The following is a 22,500-nucleotide window of genomic DNA, read 5'->3' on the forward strand; positions in this document are numbered from 1 at the left end:
GTGTGTGTGTCTGCGTTCATGTGCGGACACATATGCAAGTACGAATATGCGCTTATTTGTATGCGTACAGTACACCCCTGCACACCCGCCGCCGCACACCACAACGAACCCACCGACGGAGAAAACAAAGTCAGCCTCCAAAGCACTCTTTCTCCCTTCCCGAATTCCTACGTATTAATACCTTAATCTCCCCCCCCCTTCCCCCACATCCTCCCCACTTTCTTAACCTCATTCTCCCCCCCCCTCCCCCGACTTCCCCCTCTTTCTCTTCTTTTCTAAAAAACCCCATCTCCGTAATTTACATTTTGCGTTCCGTCCCGCCATGAGTTGGAGAGGGCGCGGGGAGGGGGGGGGGGAGGGAAGGACCGCAGGACACCCGGCCTTGTCACCAGCCTTCGAGGGCGAGCGAATGGACTGTCTGCTCTCACCCTCCGGCAGTAACAGCCCTGTGCCCCCCCTCCCCCCCACCCCGCCCGCCCCCCTTACTTCTGCCAACAATAAATCCGAGGGTAAAATATGTGTTGATTTACCGTGGTTATGGACTACCCACAACACCCCTCGCGTGTTGTTGTTCTCGAGAAATGATGAGGTGATGAGGTTGAGAGATCGTTCTCACGAGGGATAGTGAGGCAGGGGTAGGTGGGAGGGTAGGGGGTAGGGGCATAGGGTAGGGGTATAGGTTAGGGGTATAGGTTAGGGGTATAGGTTAGGGGTATAGGGTAGGGGTATAGGGTAGGGGTATAGGGTAGGAGTATCGGGTAGGGGTATAGGGTAGGGGTATAGGTTAGGGGTATAGGGTGGGGGTATAGCGTAGGGGTATCGGGTAGGGGTATCGGGTAGGGGTATCGGGTAGGGGTATCGGGTAGGGGTATCGGGTAGGGGTATCGGGTAGGGGTGTAGGGTAGGGGTATCGGGTAGGGGTATCGGGTAGGGGCATAGGGTAGGGATATAGGGTAGGGGTATAGGGTAGGGGTATAGGGTAGGAGTATCGGGTAGGGGTATAGGGTAGGGGTATAGGGTAGGGGTATCGGGTAGGGGTATAGCGTAGGGGTATCGGGTAGGGGTATCGGGTAGGGGTATCGGGTAGGGGTGTAGGGTAGGGGTATAGCGTAGGGGTATCGGGTAGGGGTATCGGGTAGGGGTATAGGGTAGGGCTATAGGGTAGGGCTATAGGGTAGGGGTATAGGGTAGGGGTATCGGCCAGGGGTATAGGCTAGGGGTATCGGCCAGGGGTATAGGCTAGGGGTATCGGCCAGGGGTATAGGCTAGTGGTAAAGGCTAGGGATAGGATTTTGCGTGTGTGTGGTGTGAGGGTGGAGGGTGGAGGGTGGAGGGTCGAGGGGAGGAAGTATAGGCGGCAGGGGGTAGTAGTTAGAGCAGGAGAGAGGGAGGCAGACGAGGAGAGGTCGCAGGGGGTAGGGGATAGAGTGAGGGACGGGGCAGGGATGGGAAATAAAGAGAAATGAAGGGATAGAAAGGGGATAGAAAATAGAGCAAGGGGGTGGGGGGAGGAACAGGGGATAGGAGATAATACGAACAAAAAGATGAATCATGGTAGGAGACAAACCGAAGGGGAAGGAGACACAGAGAAAATAGAGTGCGAGAGAGAGAGAGAGAGAGAGAGAGAGAGAGAGAGAGAGAGAGAGAGAGAGAGAGAGAGAGAGAGAGAGAGCGAGAGAGAGAGAGAGAGAGAGAGAGAGAGAGAGAGCGAGAGAGAGAGAGAGAGAGAGAGAGAGAGAGAGAGAGAGAGAGAGAGAGAGAGAGAGAGAGAGAGAGAGAGAGAGAGAGAGAGAGAGAGAGAGAGAGAGGGGACACGAGTGGGGAGAAGTGCAGCGAGTGGCAAATGGATGGAAGGGAAAGTCAACAGGAATTTAATGTAAGCTTGGATGCTAATGACAAGAAAGAGGAAAAAAATTACAATTTCGAAAACAAGAATAAAAAAAGACAAAAATAAAAATCTTAAAAATGAGAAATAAAATATCAAATCTTGAAAACACAAAATAAAAAAAGACTTCAAAACTCAAAAATAAAGGAAAACAAAAAGAATAAAAATCTAGAAAACGCAAGAATTAAAAGGAATATAAAATCTAGACTTTTGAAAACACAAGAATAATAATCAACGATTTTGAAAACAAGAATAAAACAAGCATTTAAATTTTGAAAACAAGAATAACAATAAAAAAAAACAGAAAGAATCAGGAAAGAAAGAAAGAAAAAGAGAAAGAGAAAGAAAGAAAGAAAAAGAGAAAAAAAGAAAGAAAGAGAGAAAAAGAGTTATGATTCAAAAGGAAAGAGAGACAGAGCGAGGGAGAAGGAAGGGGAGCAGAGTTAGAGCCTATAGCAGGATGGAGGCAAAGCGAAGTGTAGGGAAAGTCGAGGCACAGTGCCAGGGCAAGTTCTGAGTAGGACGCGGGCAGGGGACACGAGTGGGGAGAAGTGCAGCGAGTGGCAAATGGATGGAAGGGAAAGTCAACAGGAATTTAATGTAAGCTTGGATGCTAATGACAAGAAAGAGGGGAAAAAAATCTACAATTTCGAAAACAAGAATAAAAAAAAGAACAAAAATAAAAATCTTAAAAATGAGAAATAAAATCTCTAATCTTGAACACACAAAATGAAATAAAGAACAAAAATTGAAATAACAATCTTGAAAACTCGAAAATTAATGAAAACAAAAAGAATTAAAATCTCGAAAACGCAAGAATTAAAAGGAATATAAAATCTAGAATTTTGAAAACACAAGAATAATAATCAACGATTTTGAAAACAAGAATAAAATAAACATTTAAATCTTGAAAACAAGAATAACAATAAAAAAACAGAGAAAGAGAAAGAAATAAAGAAAGAAAAAAAGAAAGAAAAAAAAGAAAGAAAGCGCGAAAAAGAGTTATGATTCAAAAGGAAAGAGAGACAGAGCGAGGGAGAAGGAAGGGGAGCAGAGTTAGAGCCTATAGCAGGATGGAGGCAAAGCGAAGTGTACGGAAAGTCGAGGCACAGTGCCAGGGGAAGTTCTGAGTAGGACGCGGGCAGGGGACACGAGTGGGGAGAAGTGCAGCGAGTGGCAAATGGATGGAAGGGAAAGTCAACAGGAATTTAATGTAAGCTTGGATGCTAATGACAAGAAAGAGGGAAAAAACTACAATTTCGAAAACGAGAATAAAAAAAAGACATAAATAAAAATCTTAAAAATGGGAAATAAAATCTCAAATCTTGAAAACACAAAATAAAAAAAAGACTTGAAAACTCAAAAATAAAGGAAAACAAAAAGAATAAAAATCTCGAAAACGCAAGAATTAAAAAGAATATAAAATCTAGAATTTTGAAAACACAAGAATAATAATCAACGATTTTGAAAACAAGAATAAAACAAGCATTTAAATCTTGAAAACAAGAATAACAATTAAAAAAAAAAAAAACAGAGAAAGAGAAAGAAAGAAAGAAAGAAAGAAAAAAAGAAAGAAAGAAAGAGAGAAAAAGAGTCATGATTCAAAAGGAAAGAGAGACAGAGCGAGGGAGAAGGAAGGGGAGCAGAGTTAGAGCCTATAGCAGGATGGAGGCAAAGCGAAGTGTACGGAAAGTCGAGGCACAGTGCCAGGGGAAGTTCTGAGTCGGACGCGGGCAGGGGACACGAGTGGGGAGAAGTGCAGCGAGTGGCAAATGGATGGAAGGGAAAGTCAACGGGAATTTAATGTAAGCTTGGATACTAATGACAAGAAAGAGGAAAAAAAAAATACAATTTCGAAAACAAGGATAAAAAAAAGAACAAAAATAAAAGTCTTAAAAATGGGAAATAAAATCTCTAATCTTGAAAACACAAAAAGAAAAAAAAGACTTGAAAACTCAAAAAATAAAGGAAAACAAAAAGAATAAAAATCTCGAAAACGCAAGAATTAAAAAGAATATAATATCTAGAATTTTGAAAATACAATAATAATAATCAACGAGTTTGAAAACAAGACTAAAATAAACATTTAAATTTTGAAGACAAGAATAATAATTAAAAAACAAAGAACAAAATAAACCTAGAATCCCGAAAACACCAAAACTACAAAAAAAAAAAAAAAAAAAAAAAAAAAAAAAAAAGCCCAATACGACCAGAAAGAGCAAATACAACAACCCCAAAAAGAATTCTCATAAAGAAGACTTATATCACAGAACGACCACCACGACCCCCACAACCCCCACGACCACAACGACCCCCACGACCCTCACAACCCCCACAACCACGACGATCCCCACAACCCCCACGACCCCCACAACCACCACGACCACCACAACCACCACGACCACCAACGTACCTCCACCAACGTACCTCATACCCCAGAAACCGAGGATTAATGTCAATCAGAGATAAGGGTTATTACACGACCACGCGACACCTCGGCGACCTGCAAGACACGCACAGACAGCGTCCCATAAGATGCTCGGAAGCGGAAGAGTAGCGGGATCGGGAAGGCGAAGTTGGGGTGAAGGTAACGAGAGGAAATGGTGGGTTAGGATATAGGTAGAGAAGGGAAATGGTGAGTTAGGATGATGAGGGTGATAGGAAATGGTGGGTTAGGATATAGGTAGCAAGAGGAATTGAAGAATTAGGATGAAGGTAGCGATATGGAATGGTGGGTCAGGGTAAAGATAGCGAAGGGAAATGGTGGGTTAGGATATAGGTAGAGAAGGGAAATGGTGGGTTAGGATAATAAGAGCGAAGGGAAAGGGTGGCTTAGGGTAAAGGTAGCGAAGGTAAATGGTGGGTTAGGATATGGGTAGCGAAGGGAAAGGGTGGGTTAGGGTATAGGTAGCGAGAGGAATTGATGAGTTAGGATAATAAGAGCGAAAGGAAATGATGGGTTAGGATGAAGGCAGCGAAGGGAAATGGTGGGTTAGGGTAAAGGTAGCGAAGGTAAATGGTGGGTTAGGATAATTATAACGAAGGGAAAGGGTAGGATAGGATATAGGTAGCGAAAGGAATTAATGAGTTAGGATAAAGGTAACGAGAGAAAATGATGGGTTAGGATGAAGGTAACGAGAAGAAAGGGTGGATTATGATAATCATAACGAAGGGAAATGGTGGGTTAGGATAAAGGTATCGAGAGAATTGAAGAATTAGGATAAAGGTACCGAGAGGAATTGATGAGTTAGGATAATTAGAGCGATAGAAAATGGTGGGTTAGGATGAAGGTAGCGATAGGAATTAATGTTAGAATAAAGGTAACGAGGGGAAAGGGTGGATTAGGATAATCATAAAGAAGGGAAAGGGTGGGATAGGATGAAGGCAGTGATAGGAATTAATGAGTTAGGATAAAGGTAGCGAAGAGGAATGGTGGATTAGGATAATGAGAGCGATAGCAAATGTTGAGTTAGGATGATGGTAGCGAAAGGTATTGATGAGTTAGGATAATGATAGCCATAGGAAATAATGGGATGGCTAAAGGGCGGGGAAGGGGATAAGGATAAGTAAGGCAAAATTAGGATAAACATAGCGACAGGATATGATGGAAGGGAAAAGGAGGGGTGTCAGGATAAATAAGGCAAAATCAGGATAAAGATAGCGAAAGAACATGATAGGATAGAATAAGGAGCTGGAGAATAGTAGGATAGGTAAAGTAAAATTAGGGTAAAGATAGCGAAAGGAAATAATGAGTTAGGATAAAGACATCAAAAGGAAATAATATGAATATGGATAAGTAAGGAGAATAAACATATCAAAAGAAACTAATAAGAAGGATAAAGAGCAGGGAGAAATCAGGATAAGCAAAGCAAAATCAGGATAAAGACAGCGAAATGAAATAATGAATTGGATAAAGAGCAAGAGAGTAACATGATAAAGCAACACTAGGATAAAGATAGGGAAAATGGATAATGAATTAGATAAAGAACAAGAGAGTAACGTGATAAAGAGCGAAATACAATAATGAATTAGATAAAGTGGAGGAGGATAACATGATAAAACAACACTAGGATAAAGATAGCGGAACAAAATAAATAATTGGATAAGGAGTGGGAGAATAACATGATAAATAAAGCAACACTAGGTTTAAGATAACGAAATACATTCACGAGATGGATAAAAACCTGCAAAGACGCTTCAATAGACAAAAAGTAGATTTCCTTTCCTGGAATAAAAAATAAAAATAAAAATAATAAAAAAATGCCAGCAAGAAGCAGATTTCCTTTCCTGGAGTAAAAAAAAAAAAAAAAAAAAAAAATCCAAATCCATGAGCCATACCACTGACTTCACTTCCCCCTAAAACGATTGAAAATGAAACTTTCCCCGTAATACGAATTTGAGACGTTCCTTGACCCTTTAAAAAAAACGACTCTAAAAGTACCATAAGGATCAGTATCCCTTCACTTTCACCTTGTAATGTGACCCTTCCCTTCACCCTGCTTCACTCCGACGTCATGTGGAAGTACCTCGTGTGTGTCATTTAGCCGTGTCGCAAGTGACACCCTCGGCGACTTAAGTGCTTCTCGGTGCTGTGCGGTCCTGTACTTGAAGGCTCTCGTACCCCGTGTGTCTTGTACTTGATTTCTCCCATTCAGTGTTTCTTGTTCTTGATTTTTTTCCCTTTCTGTATCTCCTGTACTTGATTTCTCATTTTCCGTGTCTCTTGTACTTGATTTCTCCCATTCAGTGTTCACTTGTACTTGATTGGTCCCGCTGCGTGTTTCTTGTACTTGTTTTTTAAATTTCGGTGTTTCTTGTACTTGATTCCTCATTTTCCGTGTCTCTTTTACTTGATTTCTCATTTTTCGTGTCTCTTGTACTTGATTCCTCATTTTCCGCGTGTATTGTACTTGATTTCGTGTCTCCTGTACTTGATTCCTTCTTTTCCTTACCTCTTGTACTTGATTCCTCATTTTCCTTGCCTCTCGTACTTGATTCCTCCCACCCCACGCCCCTTATCTCCACTCACCCACCCTTCCATTACCCCCAACCGTCTCCAATACCCCTCCCCCCCCTACACACACACACGTATCAGCTTCTCGTGTGTATGTATCCCATATTAGGCACGTCATCAGCCAGCGCCGCGTGTGTCACCTGCACGTATTACCAGCAGGTGAGGGAGCGTCGCCATCGCCCTCCACATCATCATCAGGGAGAGAAATTGTCAGGCAAGACAGTCATTATGATATATGATTAATCACGTCATTATCAAGGCTGAGGAGGTGGTTAGGTGTGGGGTCGTTAGGGGCGCGGAGGGGGGGACGGAGTGGGGGAGGGGGGGAGGGGGTCGTCGCGGCAGACGGCAACCCGGGGTAATGATGGCGGGATAATGTACGTCTACCTTGTTTTTGTTCTTCTTTTTCGACTTCTTTTTTCTTGTTTTTTTTCCTCCTCCTCTTTCTCTTCTTCTTCTTCCCCCGCTGCTTCTTCTTCCTATTCCTCCTTTTCCTTCTCTTCTTCCTCTCTTCCTATTCCTCCTCCCTCTCCTTATCCTCCTCTTCCTCCCTCTCCTTCTCCACCTCTTCCTCCCTCTCCTTCCCCTCCTACCTCTTTTCCTCCTCTTCCTCCCTCTCCTCATCTTCCCCCGTTCTCCTCCTCCCTCTCCCATCCCCTCCTCCTCTCTCTCTTCCCCCGTTCTCCTCCTCCCTCCTCCTCCGCCATCATAAACGCGTCTACATCAAATCCACATGCTCGCCACCAACACAAATATACAGCCATATCAGCCCACTTCACCCCTATGTATTCCTCCCGTAAGCGCTAAAGTTGAGTGTCATCATCAGGTTTTCAGCGCGGGCTATTTGTTGTAAAAGGTATATCGCATTTTAGTAAACAAACGATAACGTACTACAACAGGCAGCTTCCATTCATTCATTTCAACTGTCCCTTTATTTATACACACAGCGCTCACGTACGTACAGACAGATATATTCATTCACACACACAAACACACACGCACTCTTCATCACACAAGCACAAAGACAGACACACACATAAAAAACGCACACATATACACACACACAAAAACGCACACATATACACACACACACATAAACACACACACAAAGAACCGCACACATATACACACACACACCCCTCACAAACACAAACAATCACACACGCATACCCACCTCTCACAAACACACGAACATACAAACAAACCCCCCCCCACCCTACACCCCCCCCACACACACCAACACAAAACCCCAAACGCCCATCCCACATCACAGCGCCCACCGGGAAAGAAACATCCCCGCCCATCATCGCCACATCAACGCCCAAAACCACTAATTAAGACCCTCCTCCTTGCACGCCCTTCCTTTGCAATACACTTCTACATTTCTTCCGACCGCTGCAACTTTCATTCACGCTCGAACGCACTTCCTTCTCGCATAAACCCTTGCTTTCACTTCATTCAGAGTGAAGTGTCGCTCGCGAGACTCATTTCGAAAGCTCATGTCTATCGTTTTTTCTGTCTGTATTTTATTTTCTTTCTGTTTTTATAGTTTTTTCTTTCTTTTTCTTGTTTTTTTCTTTCTTTTGTGGATAACGAATGCATAGATGATCCGCGATCTGTTTTTGGATTATGAATGCGAAGGGAAACGTGTGTATCTTTTTTACTTTTTTGTTTTATTTATTTATTATTATTTTTTAATTTGAATTCACTTTTCATTATTTTCATTATTACTATATACCTTTTTATAATTTTGATTTAATTACATTAGTGAAGAATCTGGATATTATCTATGGTGATGAAATCGAGTGAGGAAAGACAACCTAAAGATTTAATGTTGGAATACAGATGTATATTTATCTATCTATCTGGAAATCAATCTATATATCTTTATCTATATCTATATCTATATCTATATCTATATCTAGAGAGAGAGAGAGAGAGAGAGAGAGAGAGAGAGAGAGAGAGAGAGAGAGAGAGAGAGAGAGAGACAGAGACAGAGAGACGGAGACAGAGAGACGGAGACAGAGACGGAGACAGAGAAAGATAGAGATAGACAGATAGATAGACAGAGAGAGAGAAAGAGACATAGAAAGAAACAAAGTCAAAGAAACAAAGACAGAGACAAAGACAAACAGACAAAAACAGAGAACACACGAACACACGAGCACGCAAGCTTAAGCCACACACCACACCACACCGCCCGTATTCACCGTCCGAAACCCTTGTGTACGTGACCGCCCCGCCCAGCTCCCGTGCCCTCCCGCCTCGCTTCGGACCCCAGCGACTAGATGGAGTTCGCAAGCCCTCTCCGCTGCTGGGAACTTGGATAAGTAAATACCCCGAAACCCTGGATAATACCCTACACTCTATGCCGTTGTGGTGTGAGTGGAAGGGATTTAGGGTGTGGCGGGGTGGTGTTAATGGTGTTTTTTGTGGTGTTGATGGTGTTGTGGTGTTGTTAGGGGTGCTTCTGTGGTATTGTTGATGTTATCAATAGTGCTGCTGTGGTGTTATAAATGTTATTAATGGTGTTGTGATGTTATTGATGATATTAATGTTATTTGTGGTGTTGTTATGGTGTTATTGATGTTATAAATGTTGTTGTGTTACTGGTGTTATAAATGGTATTTCTGTGGTGCTGTGTTATTAATGATGTTATTAATGGTGTTGCAGTGTTATTAATGGTGCTTTTGTCGTGTTATTGATGGTATTGATGTTGGCATTGCGGAGTTATCAATAATGTTATGGTGTGATTAATGTTATCGATGGTGTTGATGTTATTAATGGTGTTGCTGATGTTAGTATGGTTTTGTTGATGTTATTAATGGTGTTAATGTTATTAATTGTGTTGTTGATGTTATTAATGGTGTTGATGTTATTAATGGTGTTGTTGATGTTATTAATGGTGTTGTTGATGTTATTAATGGTGTTGATGTTATTAATGGTGGTGTTGATGTTATTAATGGTGTTGTTGATGCTATCAATAGTGTTGTTGATGTTATTAATGGTGTTGTAGGTGTTATTAATGGTGTTGATGTTATTAATGGTGTTGTTGATGCTATCAATAGTGCTGCTGATGTAATTAATGGTGTTGTTGATGCTATTAATAGTGTTGTTGATGTTATTAATGATGTTGATGATGCTATCACTAGTGTTGTTGATGTTATTAATGGTGTTGTAGGTGTTATTAATGGTGTTGATGTTATTAATGGTGTTGTGTGAAGTTGTGCAAGATGCAACTCCATAACGTAATATCCAGCGGACCAGGAACCATTTTTGACGTTCTTTGGCCACGTTGCATTTTGTTGACTCGCAAAGGCAAGGCAATGATGTCAGAGGTGACGTCACGGGGCATAGCGCATGTCTGATACATGTGTGGTTTTTGACTAAATGGGATAAATGAAAATATAGAAAATGCGGTGATATATGCAGCTAGGTTCTCATTAACTAGCATCGATTTTGGATAATTCGTTATTACACGGAACGAGGCTATAAACACGTGCAGAATATTTATGTTCATGGGAGATTAAAAAGAAATAATAAAATATACACACACACACACACACACACACACACACACACACACACACACACACACACACACACATACACACACACACATATATATATATATATATATATATATATATATATATATATATATATATATATATATATATATATATATATATATATATATAATGAACGATAGAATCATAATTTAACTTCACAAATCTACTCAAATTTAAAAAAATGAAAAAAAAAGAAAAAGAAATAATGAAAAAAATAATAATTAATAAATAAATAATTAATAATAATAAAGATAAAATAAAATAAAAAATCTCGGGCATTTTGTCCTTGGCAGCCCTCGGCCTTAAGGAGGGCGGCACACGGGCGGAAAAACTGCCCAGTGACGTAGTGAAGTGAAGCCAATCGGCCGAATAATGAAGGGATGACGCTCCCCGCCCGGAAAATTAATCCGGATCCGCTTTTAATGCCCAAGAAATGCCTGCGCTAAGTATGAACCATGGGGAGGGGGGGGTATAGGGGAGGGGGGTATGCGCGACGCATTTCGCCCAGGCTCTCGGGGTGGGTGGGGGGGAGGGGGAGAAGGGTAGAGTAAGACTGATTTTTCCAAGCTGCAAAAGCGAGGTTTCCAACTCCAAACAAGAGGTCGGTTACTCACGTGGAAGGCAGAATCGTAGTTGATCTTGGCGATGGCCATTTTCTTGGCCGCCCCCGAGCCCCAGCAGCAGCGGTCCGCCACGTGGGCCAGCAGGGCGGCCCGGGCCTGGTGGTCCGTGATCTGCGGCGGCGGCGGCAGCGGCCCGCGCGTCTCGGTCCTGTCCCGCTCCTCCTCCACATCGCCGTCAGGGGGCGGCACCGACACTGCGGGAAAGAAGGGCGTCGTTAGGGTCGCCGAAGCCGGGAGAGAAAAAATCGTTATTTGGGAAATGATTTTCAGGACAAAAATGATCAGTGACCTAAAAGGGGAAATGAGTCTTAATGATAATGCTCGTGGGGCCATGACAGATGGCGCTAGGATGGCGCTGACCGTGACCTAGTGCCGAGGATGACTTAGAGGGTGAAGGGCGTGTGGCAGCTACACTAGTGACCGTGTGACAGGGGGTGTGGTGTCTCGGGGGCAGGAGAGTGGCACGGGAGAAGACATGGAGACAGGACTCACTGTTGACATCGTAGAGGTCATTCTCACACACGGGATAGTTTTTCAGGTGAAGAGAGGAAGCAACAAGGTCAAGGTCACAGAGCAGATGCTGGTAGGCGGGCAGGTAGGGGTCCATCACCGACTTGTTCTTGGGGGACTTCGCGCTGTCGGAATCCAGCAGGTCCTTGTCCTTGTCCTTCCGCTTGACCCTGTGGTGGCGCGCGGCCGCCCCCCGCGCCCCCCGCCAGTTAATGATGGTTCCGGACCCGTCCTGCACCGCCGACAGACCCAGAGACGGGTAGTTCTCGATCAGCTCGAAGGTAAACTCCCCGCCGGCCTCGTGCTGGAGAGGCCCCGCGATGCGGCCGCCGCGCTGGTCGACCAGCAGGACGCGACGCGGCGGCGGCGGCGGCGGCGGCCCGCTGTTGGAGGTGCTGCAGGCGGCCGTGGCGGTCGTCGTGGACGCCACGTGGACTCGTACCACTTCCTCCTGGTGCAGCACCCGCCCATTCATGGCCGCCCCCCGCCCCTGGGCCGCCCAGCCGGCGTGGGCGAGCAGGTCCGGGGCCCCTGGGGGCGGCCGGGGGGTGTCCCTGGGGCCCGTGCCTGGGGCTCCTGCACACCCACGCGTCCTCGGCTGACACGGGGTTCAGTTCATATCCCGAGCCTGGGAGTCACCGCGGCGGCGACGGGGGCGCCCGGGGACGCGGGGAGCTCGACCGCGGGCGCATCACTATCGTCTCACCATGCCAGGCCGCGCCGCGTTCGCTCCTGCGGCGACCAGCGCCTCACCATCCCCCGGGGCGCTCCTCCAGCCCTCCGTCGGGCGCCTCACCACGCCGCCACACTCGCGCCGCTCCCTCGCGCTCCCGACGCGGCCGCCAGCGTCGTCACGTGCGCGCCCTCCGCGCCGCCACCCTCACGCCGCCCGTGCCTTGCGCCCTCGCCGCCCGCACTGCGCCGCCCTCGCACGCACGCCCTCACTCACGCCATGTTCCTCTCTCCAGGGCGGTCATGGCGGCAGGGCAAAGGGGCGCCGCTCTTGGCTCGCATCACACGGCGGACACAGATCGACTGGGTCTCGAGGGCCGAGGGTCATATATTCTACACAAAAAATGCTCTGGAAGAAAGTCAGGGAAGTGAGCCCGACGAAGAGGAGCTTCCGTAAAATTACACCAATTAAAAACTTATTTTGAATTGAATAAAATGTTCATTTTTTTCGTGTGTGGGCGGGGGAGGGGGAGGGGAGGGGGGGAGAGCACGAAGAGAGGTTGAGATAAGAGTAGGACGATAAGGAACCCTTTCTTCCTGCTTTGCGCACTCTCTCTCGTTCTCTCCCCTCTCTCTTTCCCTTCCTCCCTCCCCCTCCCGCTCTCTCTCCCTCTCTCCCTCCCTCCATCTCCCTTTCTCCCTCCTTTCCCACCTACTCTTTATCTTCCTTCTTCCGTTCCTCCCACTCTCTCTTTGTGCGTGTCCTTCCCTCTCTCCCTCTCTTCCTCTACCCCCGCTCCGTCTCTCTCCCTCTCTCCTCCACAAGCACTTTATAGTAGCAATTTTGCATACAGTAAATTGCCACAGAAAAGATACAGGCATCGGCGTATTAATGACCTATATATTCACACTCATCTTAACCGCTGTAAGTTAGAGATCCGCACATGAGAATGAGACCTAAATTTTCCCTAAAAAAAAACAAAAAAACCTTTAGGATAATAACGACCATTCAGGAAGCCTCAGGATCTAATCTAATATATCTTAAGACTTATACACGCATTTGCCCGGAATTCGCCTAATGCCGAATCTAACCTAATAAGGAGGTGTTCTTATTTTTCGTTCCGAGGTTACTTAGAGGAAATGTCTTTAAATAAATATAAGACGATTTGGGTTCGGCGGAATATACCCACGGACGGTCCCTTAGGCGTGTACCTCGCTGACGGAAAAGACGAAATAAAATGCAAAAGTTTCGTTACGTTGTAGCGTTATCCCGTAGGTTTTCGTAACTGCCCGTGACCAGGGCAAGCCGGCGGAATATTGTAAACAAACACGCCACAGGTTTATAATAGATATATTGTGCGCGAGGTATATTTTTCTCTTTAAATGCATATTCATGGTCACTGAAATCTTCTGTCCTAATATTGTTCATTTTCCATTATGCTGCGACTATACATAACGTCTGTGTGTGTGTGTGTGTGTGTGTGTGTGTGTGCGTGTGTGTGTGTGTGTGTGTGTGTGTGTGTGTGTGTGTGTGTGTGTGTGTGTGTGTGTGTGTGTGTGTGTGTGTGTGTGTGTGTGTGTGTGTGAGTGTGAGTGTGAGTGTGAGTGTGAGTGTGAGTGTGAGTGTGTGTGTGTGTGTGTGTGTGTGTGTGTGTGTGTGTGTGTGTGTGCGTGTTTGTGTTTTTTTTTTGTGTGTGGACACCTTGTGGACACCTCTGCGGTGGGTAGCGCATGCAAGCACTTAGTACTTAAAATAGTGGATAAAATAATTACACCATGTTCTTTAATTCCCAAGCACTTAGAATGTCTGCCACGACAAAGGCGCAAGGCAGAAGAAGTCAAGTAAATGACCTTCCTTATGTCCAGCTCCTGATCACGTGACGCAGAACTCATGAACCCATTACCATTAATCAAGACGACCATATATTAAAACATCTCTGATATCCTGACGGCAAGGAAGGCGCTCAATACACAGCCACGCACATACAGACTATAATTCCCCCCCCCCCCATTTGACGAGGGAAAATTCGTGCAGAACAGGTCGCCATTCTCTGGGACAGGTGAGCGGCAGGTTGCTTGGCCAGACTAATATCTCGGGTTGAGTTCCGGTGTTACTTTCCACTCTTATGACTCCGCCTTTGGCTTCCTTCGGCGGCCGTTGCTTGGCGTCCCGCACGGATTGCTGGGGGGGGGGGGGCGAAGGGCGTGCAGAAGGCGGCTGGGTGTGCGGTTCGTCTCCAGCACGGCGGAGAACGGAAAATAATTCATTTCGCTCGATGTTTTTCTTTGTTTTTGTTTTTTTCTTCTCCGATGTGATCCCTAATTCTAACCAAAAAGAAAGCCAAAAAAGAAAGAAAGAATTAAAAGAAAACGAAAGCCAAAAAAGAAAGAAAGAATTAATAGAACTCACCAAAAAGAATTAACAACAAAAAGGAAAATCAAAAGCCATCTACGTAACGTCAAGCCGCGGCAGAGCATCCACGGAGGCGGCAGGAGCGCACGCAGCAGCTGGCCTCCGCACACCCGCCCAGGCCCGGCGCGGAGCCTCACCTGGGCGCGCTGGCGAACCGCTTCCTAAAAGGAGTATCGACTTTAGATATCTCTCTAAGACTTTTATTCTTGCGATATCTTTTGTCTTGGGAAACATCTCGACCGCGGTTCATGCCTTGGGACGCCGCGCCGTGTCTCATCCCCGGATAGAAGGGCGCGCTTGTGTGAAACGAGGTGAGATATTTTCCGTATTAGGTCGAATAAAAATGGCGGGGGCTCGTCACTTATTTCGCATCGGATATTCGGATAAAGTTATTTCGCGGGACGGAAAAGAAATCTGGTTCGCCCGCCGCAAATTACGAATTACGAATATTTTGTTCACCCTCTCTCAAATTCTTTTTTCCATTTTTTTTCTCTCACTCGAACTGCAAACAAAATAACGAATTATCCGAATATAAATCGCCCAATCAAACCGATCCCGGGGTTTTGTTTCAATAAAATCAGGCCACAATATTCGGATAGGCCTTAGACCTGTCGTGTTTGAGTGACTCGACCGGATGTGGGGCTGTATATAACGTCATTCTACATATGCGACCAGAGAGCCATTTACTCCGGTCGGGAAGTTCCCCTTTCTGTCGCTGTCTGTCTGTCTGTATGTCTCTTTCTGCATGTGAGTCCCTTGTTTGTCTGTCTGTCCTCCTCTCTCTTTCTTTCTCTATCTCCCTCCTTCCTTCCCTCCCTCTCTCAGTCGCTTTCTCTCTGTCTGTATGTATGTCTCTTCTTTCTGTATGTGAGTCCCTTGTTTGTCTGTCTGTCCTCCTCTTTCTTTCTTTCTCTATTTCCCTCATTACTTCTCTCCCTCTCTCTGTCTGTCTGCATGTCTCTTCTGTCTGTATGTGTGTCCCTTGTCTGTCTGTCTGTCCTTCTCTTTCTTTCTTTCTTTCTCTATCTCCCTCCTTCCTTCCCTCCCTCTCTCTGTCGCTCTCTGTCTGTCTCTCTCTCTCTCCTTTCTCCATGTTTCTCCCTTTCATTCTCATTCTTTCACAACACTCTTGTCTTCCTATAATCGCTCGTTCCTGTTCATCCTCTTTCCGCGTTCCCGGCTTTCCCCCTTTCTCGCTCTACTTCCTCTTCCTCTCCGTCCTTCCCTTCCTCCTCCCTCATCTCTCTTTCCCTTCCTCCTCCTCCTCTTCTTCATGCTCCTCCTTCTCCTCCCTCATCTCTTTCCTCTTCTTCCTGTTCCTTCTTCTCCTCCTCTTCCTCTTCCAATTTCTCCTCCTCCTTCTCCCACTCTTCCTCCCCCATCTCTTTTTCCCCTAATCCTCCTTCTGTTTCCCCTCCCCTCCTCCTCCTCCTCTTCCTCCCCATCTCTTTTTCCCCTAATCCTCCTCCTTCTCTTCCTCCTCCATCTCTCCTTCTCCTCGTCTTCCTCCCCCATCTCTTTTTCCCCTAATCCTCCTTCTCTTCCCCCTCCCCTCCTCCTCCTCTTCCTCCCTTCTCTTTTTTTCCCATCCTCCTTCTCCCCCTCTTCCTCTCCCATCTCTTTTTTTCCCCTTCATCATCTGGCGTATCTCCTTGTGATGTTCCTCTCAAGGCTCTCTTCTCCAGCTCTCCTTTACCTTGAGATTCTCAGCCTCTGCCAAGTCCCAGATTCTGTCTCTTGCTCGAATCCAACTAGGTCTTGTGTGTGTGTGTGTGTGTGTGTTTTTGTGTGTGTGTGTTTGTGTTTGTGTGTTTTTGTGTGTGTGTTTGTGTTTGTGTTTGTGTTTGTGTGTGTGTTTGTTTGTGTTTGTGTTTGTGTGTGTGTGTGTGTGTGTGTGTGTGTGTGTGTGTGTGTGTGTGTGTGTGTGTGTGTGTGTGTGTGTGTGTGTGTGTGTGTGTGTGTGTGTGTGTGTGTGTGTGTGTTTGTTTGTGTGTGCTTGTTTGTTTGTGTGTGTGTGTGTGTTTTGCCTTCGTGGACCTATACTGTATTAGAAAGCCTGGTGCGTATTATTGTCTTGAGGTATTATCCTTATCTCCATATAATATCTGTCAAATCTAGGTTCCGGAATGGTCTTCCCAGGCCATTCCAGCTCGGAATGTCTCTTCTAAATATTTATTTATACGCTCCTACGATTTTTTTCCCCTTAAACTATTATATGATATCATTTTTTTTCTATGGAATCCCCTCCAGTTTTGCGGAGGTTATAACAGTACCATTTATATCACGAATCGTTAGTACATGTATGGTGTAAACTGGGGATACGGTAAGCTACGATACATATATATATATATAAGATAAAAAAAATGAAGTGAAGACTTTGAGGGTTCGAGACCGCTGCTTTGGGACCATCAGTCTTTCCCTGGTCTGCCTATTCCCCTGCAATGTTCCCTTTTAATCCCTGTAGATTGCACTTTCTCCCCTAGACTGTCCAGAACGAAGACTTATCTCTATGGTGTTTTCCCTCGTCCTCGTCGGGAAAAAAATTGACCCCTACTCTTTCCTATTTCAGAGGAATAATATTTATAACCCACGCTCTCCTGTTAAAGCATCTTAAAAGACGTTAAGATACACTTATATATCCCAATATCTCTCTCCCTCCTAGACTGCCTCCCAACTATAATTCACCCTGACTACTTGCCAAATCTCCCTCTTAGTGGCCTTTTCCCCCTAAACAATCCCTGACAGGCCTCCGTCATCAGTTGGTCCCTTCAGTTCCTCCATTTTTTCTCCCCAGAATCCTCAAGGGGACGGAGGACGCGAGTACTGCACATCATCTTTACAACGTGATCAAAATGGACTTGAAGATGTGGGATTGTGGAGCCAAAACGCGCCTCCGTTCGGACCAGAGGGATACGAGCGCACGGTCAGTTTCCTATGATTTGGTTTCTCGCGAGGTTGCCATAGGTATAATAGCTCATTAAACGAAATAAACCATAATCATATATATAATTACACGAGGCACATAAACCATAAAAAATATATATTTATATGAATAACACGAGACACATTTAAGTACGTTTTCCACATTGAAATTTAGAGAAAAAAAAGATCACAGCTACGATCACAATGATAAGCATAGGGAGTCTTACGATAAAAAAAACAAAATCCAATGACAATTTATAAGTCGAGGCAGGATAAGGATAAGGAGGGGGACGAGAAAAGAGAGGAATTAGGAAAAAAAAAGAAACAATAGGATATAAATCATGGTTTGGCCTCAAGAAAAACGAAAGAGAAAATGAAAAAAAAGAAAAAGAAAATAGGCCTGTGGTCCTCTCTCTCCCTCAACAAAACAGAGGGAGCCTATCATCCGCAGACGGGCGAGAGTGCCTTGATGCTGGCACGGGAGCGGGAGTTGGGTTGGGTGTGGCACTGGAGCGGGGGGGGGGGGGGGGGGTGGCACTAGAGTGAGAAGGAGGGTGGCGGGGTGGCACTGGAGGGGGGGGGGGGTGGCACTAGAGTGAGAAGGAGGGTGGCGGGGTGGCACTGGTGCGGGGGGGGGGGGTACTAGTGTGAGATGGAGGGTGGCACTGGTGCGGGGGGGGGGGGGGGTACTAGTGTGAGGAGGATGGCGGGGGGGGGGGGAGTGGCACTAGTGTGAGAAGGAGGGTGGCGGGTGGGCACTGGAGGGGGGTGGCACTAGGGTGAGGCGAATGGGAAAGGGAGGGGCGGGAGGAGGAGGAGGAGGGGTGGGAACGGATGGAGGGGAGGGAGGGAAGGAAAAATGGGGGAAGATGTGGAGGGAGGGAAGGAGGGGGAGAGAGGGAAGGAAAGAGAGAAAGAGAATGTGAGAGAACGAGAGGGAAGGGGGGGGGGGGTGAGAAAGGATGGAAAGAAGGGAGGAATTGAGGGATGGGGGAAAGAGAAAGGGAAGGAGAGGGAAGGAGAACGATGTAAATAAATAAGTGAATATATATATATATATATATATATATATATATATATATATATATATATATATGTGTGTGTGTGTGTGTGTGTGTGTGTGTGTGTGTGTGTGTGTGTGTGTGTGTGTGTGTGTGTGTGTGTGTGTGTGTGTGTGTTTGTGTGTGTGTGTGTTTTATATATATATTTAACATACATATATGTATATGTATATGTATATGTATATATATATATATATATATATATATATATATATATATATATATATATATATATATATATGGAGAGAGAGAGAGGAGAGTTATATAAATAAAAAATATGTACTGATACTGTCTTAATATATTAATGTTGTTATTACTTATCACCTTTAATATCCTTATTAGCGCTTACCAACTCTTTAAAATTGGTGCACGGGCGCATAACGTGATGAAGATGGCAGTGTACTAATGATGGCAGTGTGAAGAAAGCATGAAGATGAAGAGGAAGAGGAGGAGGAAGATGAAGAAGATGAAGAAGATGAAGACGAAGATAAAGATGAAATGAAGATCAAAATGAAGGTGAAAATGAAACCGACGCCAAAGACGGAAACGAAGATGAAGATGCAGACGACGATGAAAATGAATATGACTATGATGAAGATGAAAACGAAACCGAAGCCGAAGCCGATACCAGAAACGAATACGAATACGAATCCGAACACAGACACGAACATGAACATCAAAACACAACAATGAAGAGAAAAAAAAAAAAAAACACTACAGTAAGGCTGACTAAGAGCTTCAGCAAGGGAGCCGAGACAAAGACCGGCTGGCCAGCAAGACCTTTTGCGTTCGGACCAAAATATCACTCACTGTAAACAATCAATAAACAACAGGTACTTCAAAGTGCCCAGTCCGCGGCGACCATCACACGGCGCGTAAACCAACTCTTACTGTTATCTCTCGTAAACTATTGGCGTGATATTTACCTTTGAAATGCTCGCACGTCGCTGATTTGTCGCTTTGTGAAAGGTATGTAGGTGTCGCACGCGTGTAGACATACCGACTTACATCTAAACACACACAGACAGAAGTATAGACGTACATATACATACATAAGCCACATTTTTTCACGTAAATAAATACACATGAAAACAAAGACAACGCATATACAAAAACAGACAAACATAAACATAATGATAAAAAAACACAACGAGAAAAGAAACAAAGAGACAAGAAAACAACTATACGCACACACGAACACACACTAAAAGAAAGAATGAAAGAAAGAATGAAGAAGAAAAACACGTCAATCACTGCCATCGATTCCCTCCACTAACACGCTTAATTTACTCGATATTGTCTGCCATATAAATCACCGCGACCATCTCCTGCTAACGACCACGACGACCCAACGACCACAACGACCCAAAGACCACGACGACTCAACGACCACAACGACCCAAAGACCACGACGACTCAACGACCACAACGACCCAAAGACCACGAAGATCCAACGACCACGACGACCCAACGACCACGAAGACAAGACGACCACAACGACCACTTAGACAAGACGACCACGAAGACAAGACGACCACAACGACCACTTAGACAAAACGCCCAGGACGACCACAACGACTCAACGACCACGAGGACCACAACAATCTAACGACCACGACGACTCAACGACCACTTAGACAAAACGACCACGGCGACCACGATCCAACGACCACAACGACCGGCGACCCAACGACCACCTAGACAAAACACGACAAACACCCACCATTAAACTCGACGTTTTTTATATATTTTCTTAAAATCTCCAGTTCTACTTTGTTTTTGTTTTTTTCTCAAATATTGTTCCTTCCCCTTCTTCTCTCCATCCCCCCTCCCTTCCCCTTCCCCTTCCCCTCTCCCTTTTTTCACTTATAAAAAAAAATATCTGTTTGAAATAATCGAAGAACTTCCAACATCCCCCATTAATCAAGTTGTTAAGAGGCTGACTGCTTCTGTCTGGGGTGACAGGCGAAGTCGGGGAGGGGGGGGGGTAGTGGGGGGAAAGGAGGAGGAGGAGGAGGAGGAGGCGAAGTCGGGAAGGGGGGGGGGTAGTGGGGGAGGGAAAGGAGGAGGAGGGAGAGAGAGTAGGATGAGGAGGGAGAAAGGAGGGTGGGGAAGGGGAGGAGGAGGAGGAGGAGGGGGGGAAAGGAGGAGGAGAGAGAGAGTAGGGAAGAGGGAGAAGGAGGGTGGGGTAGTGGAGGGAGGGAAAGGAGGAGGAGGAGGGGGGAGGGAAAGGAGGAGGAGAGACAGGGAGGAGGATGGAGAGGCTTGAAATGAAGAAGGGAGAGGAAGGAGGGGGAGGAGAGGGGGTAGTGGGGGGGAAAGGAGGAGGAGGGAGGAGGAGGAGGGAGGAGGAGGAGGAGGAGGAGGAGGAGGAGGAGGAGAGAGAGAGTAGGAAGAGGAGGGAGAAAGGAGGGTGGGGAAGGGGGAGAGGGGAGTAGGAAAGACAGAGAAGGAGGGATGGAGGGAGGCTTGAAATGAAGAAGGGAGAGGAAGGAGGAGGAGGAGGAGGAGGAGGAGGAGGACGACTGGACGAGGAGGAGGCTGGAAAAAAAGGGGAGAAGAGGAGGGGGACGAAAGAGACGAGGCGTGAGAGAGAATGAGAGAAGGAGGGACAGGGACGGAGTCTGGGAAAGATGGGGGGAAATAAGAGAGGGAGGAGGAGGGAGAAGGGAGGGGAGAGAAAGAAGGAGAAAGAGGAGGAGGAGGAGGAAGAGAGGAGGAGAAAGGAGAATGGGCGGAGAAGAGAGAGAAGGAGAGGCGGAGAGGAGAGGATGAGAGGAAGAGAGGTGGGAGGATGAAAGGCGGAGAGGAGAGGAGAGAGGAGAACGAGAGAGTAGGAGGGGCGAAGAGGAGAGAGGAGGAGAAGGCTGAAAGGAGAGAAGAGGGGAGGGGGGAGGAAGAAGATTGATAGATAGACGGACGGGAGTGAAAGGAAGGCGGGAGAGAAAGATTAAGAAAGAAGGATATTTTTGGGGATGAAGGAGATGAGAGAACAGGAGAAAAGGAGAGAAAAGAACGTAATAAACAGGAAGGCTAACAGTAACATATCTTCCTTTCTATCTGTTTGTCTCTGTCTCTGTCTTTGTCACTGTTTCTATTTGTGTGTCTGTCTGTCTGTCTGTCTGTCTGTCTGTCTGTCTGTCTGTCTGTCTCTCTCTCTCTCTCTATATATATATATATATAAATATATAAATATACACACACACAGATGTGTGTGTGTATATGTGTATTTATATGTATGTAAGTATGCGTATATGTGTGTATATGCTATGTATGTAGATACATACATAGATAAATAAATAAACATACATAAAACACACAGACACACAAATGTAAACAGACAAACAAACAAACAGACAGGTACACGGACTGCTAACAAATCTCCACGCTCCACCACCACCCCACCCCACCCCCCATCCACCCCACCCCTCCACCCCACCCCCACCCCTCCACGCGCCTTCTACCGGTAATCGCAAAGGTGACTTGAAGGCGACAGTGACGGATGGAGGACGCAGCCGAGAGGGTACTGCAGGCTGAGGAAAGGTGTGCCTGGGACGCGCCGAGGAGGAGAGTTATTAAGGAAAGGGAGGGGAGGGTGAGGGAAGGGAAGGAGGGAGGGGGAAGGAGGGGGAGGGGAGGGTGGGGGGTGGTGGGGGAGGGGAGGGGGGAAGGTGGGTGGGAGGGGAGAAAAGGAGGGAGGGGGGAGGAGTAAGGGTGGGATGGAGGGGGAGGAGTAAGGAGGGAGGGAGGGAGGGAGGGGAAGGAAGGATGGAGAGGGATGGAGGAAGGGTGGAGGAGGGAGGGGGAAGGAGGAAGGGTGGGATGGAG

General features: G+C 46.0%; 1 protein-coding gene across 2 annotated transcripts in view; it reads right to left on the reverse strand.

The window, feature by feature from the left end:
* Positions 1–22,500, reverse strand: part of LOC113810988 (protein SSUH2 homolog) — a 630,727-nt gene that overhangs the window by 61,603 nt on the left and 546,624 nt on the right. Inside the window, exons 2-3 of one of the 2 annotated variants that reach the window (XM_070128775.1) lie at positions 11,587–12,685; positions 11,086–11,288 (exon numbers count right to left, since the gene is read on the reverse strand). In XM_070128775.1, the coding sequence (XP_069984876.1) occupies positions 11,086–11,288; positions 11,587–12,079 (696 nt within the window). In that variant the 5' untranslated portion in view covers positions 12,080–12,685. The remainder of the gene's footprint in view (positions 1–11,085; positions 11,289–11,586; positions 12,686–22,500) is intronic. The other variant, XM_070128776.1, reaches the window with a different exon arrangement.

This window comes from Penaeus vannamei, chromosome 2 (assembly GCF_042767895.1).
Source record: "Penaeus vannamei isolate JL-2024 chromosome 2, ASM4276789v1, whole genome shotgun sequence".
Taxonomy (NCBI): domain Eukaryota; kingdom Metazoa; phylum Arthropoda; class Malacostraca; order Decapoda; family Penaeidae; genus Penaeus; species Penaeus vannamei.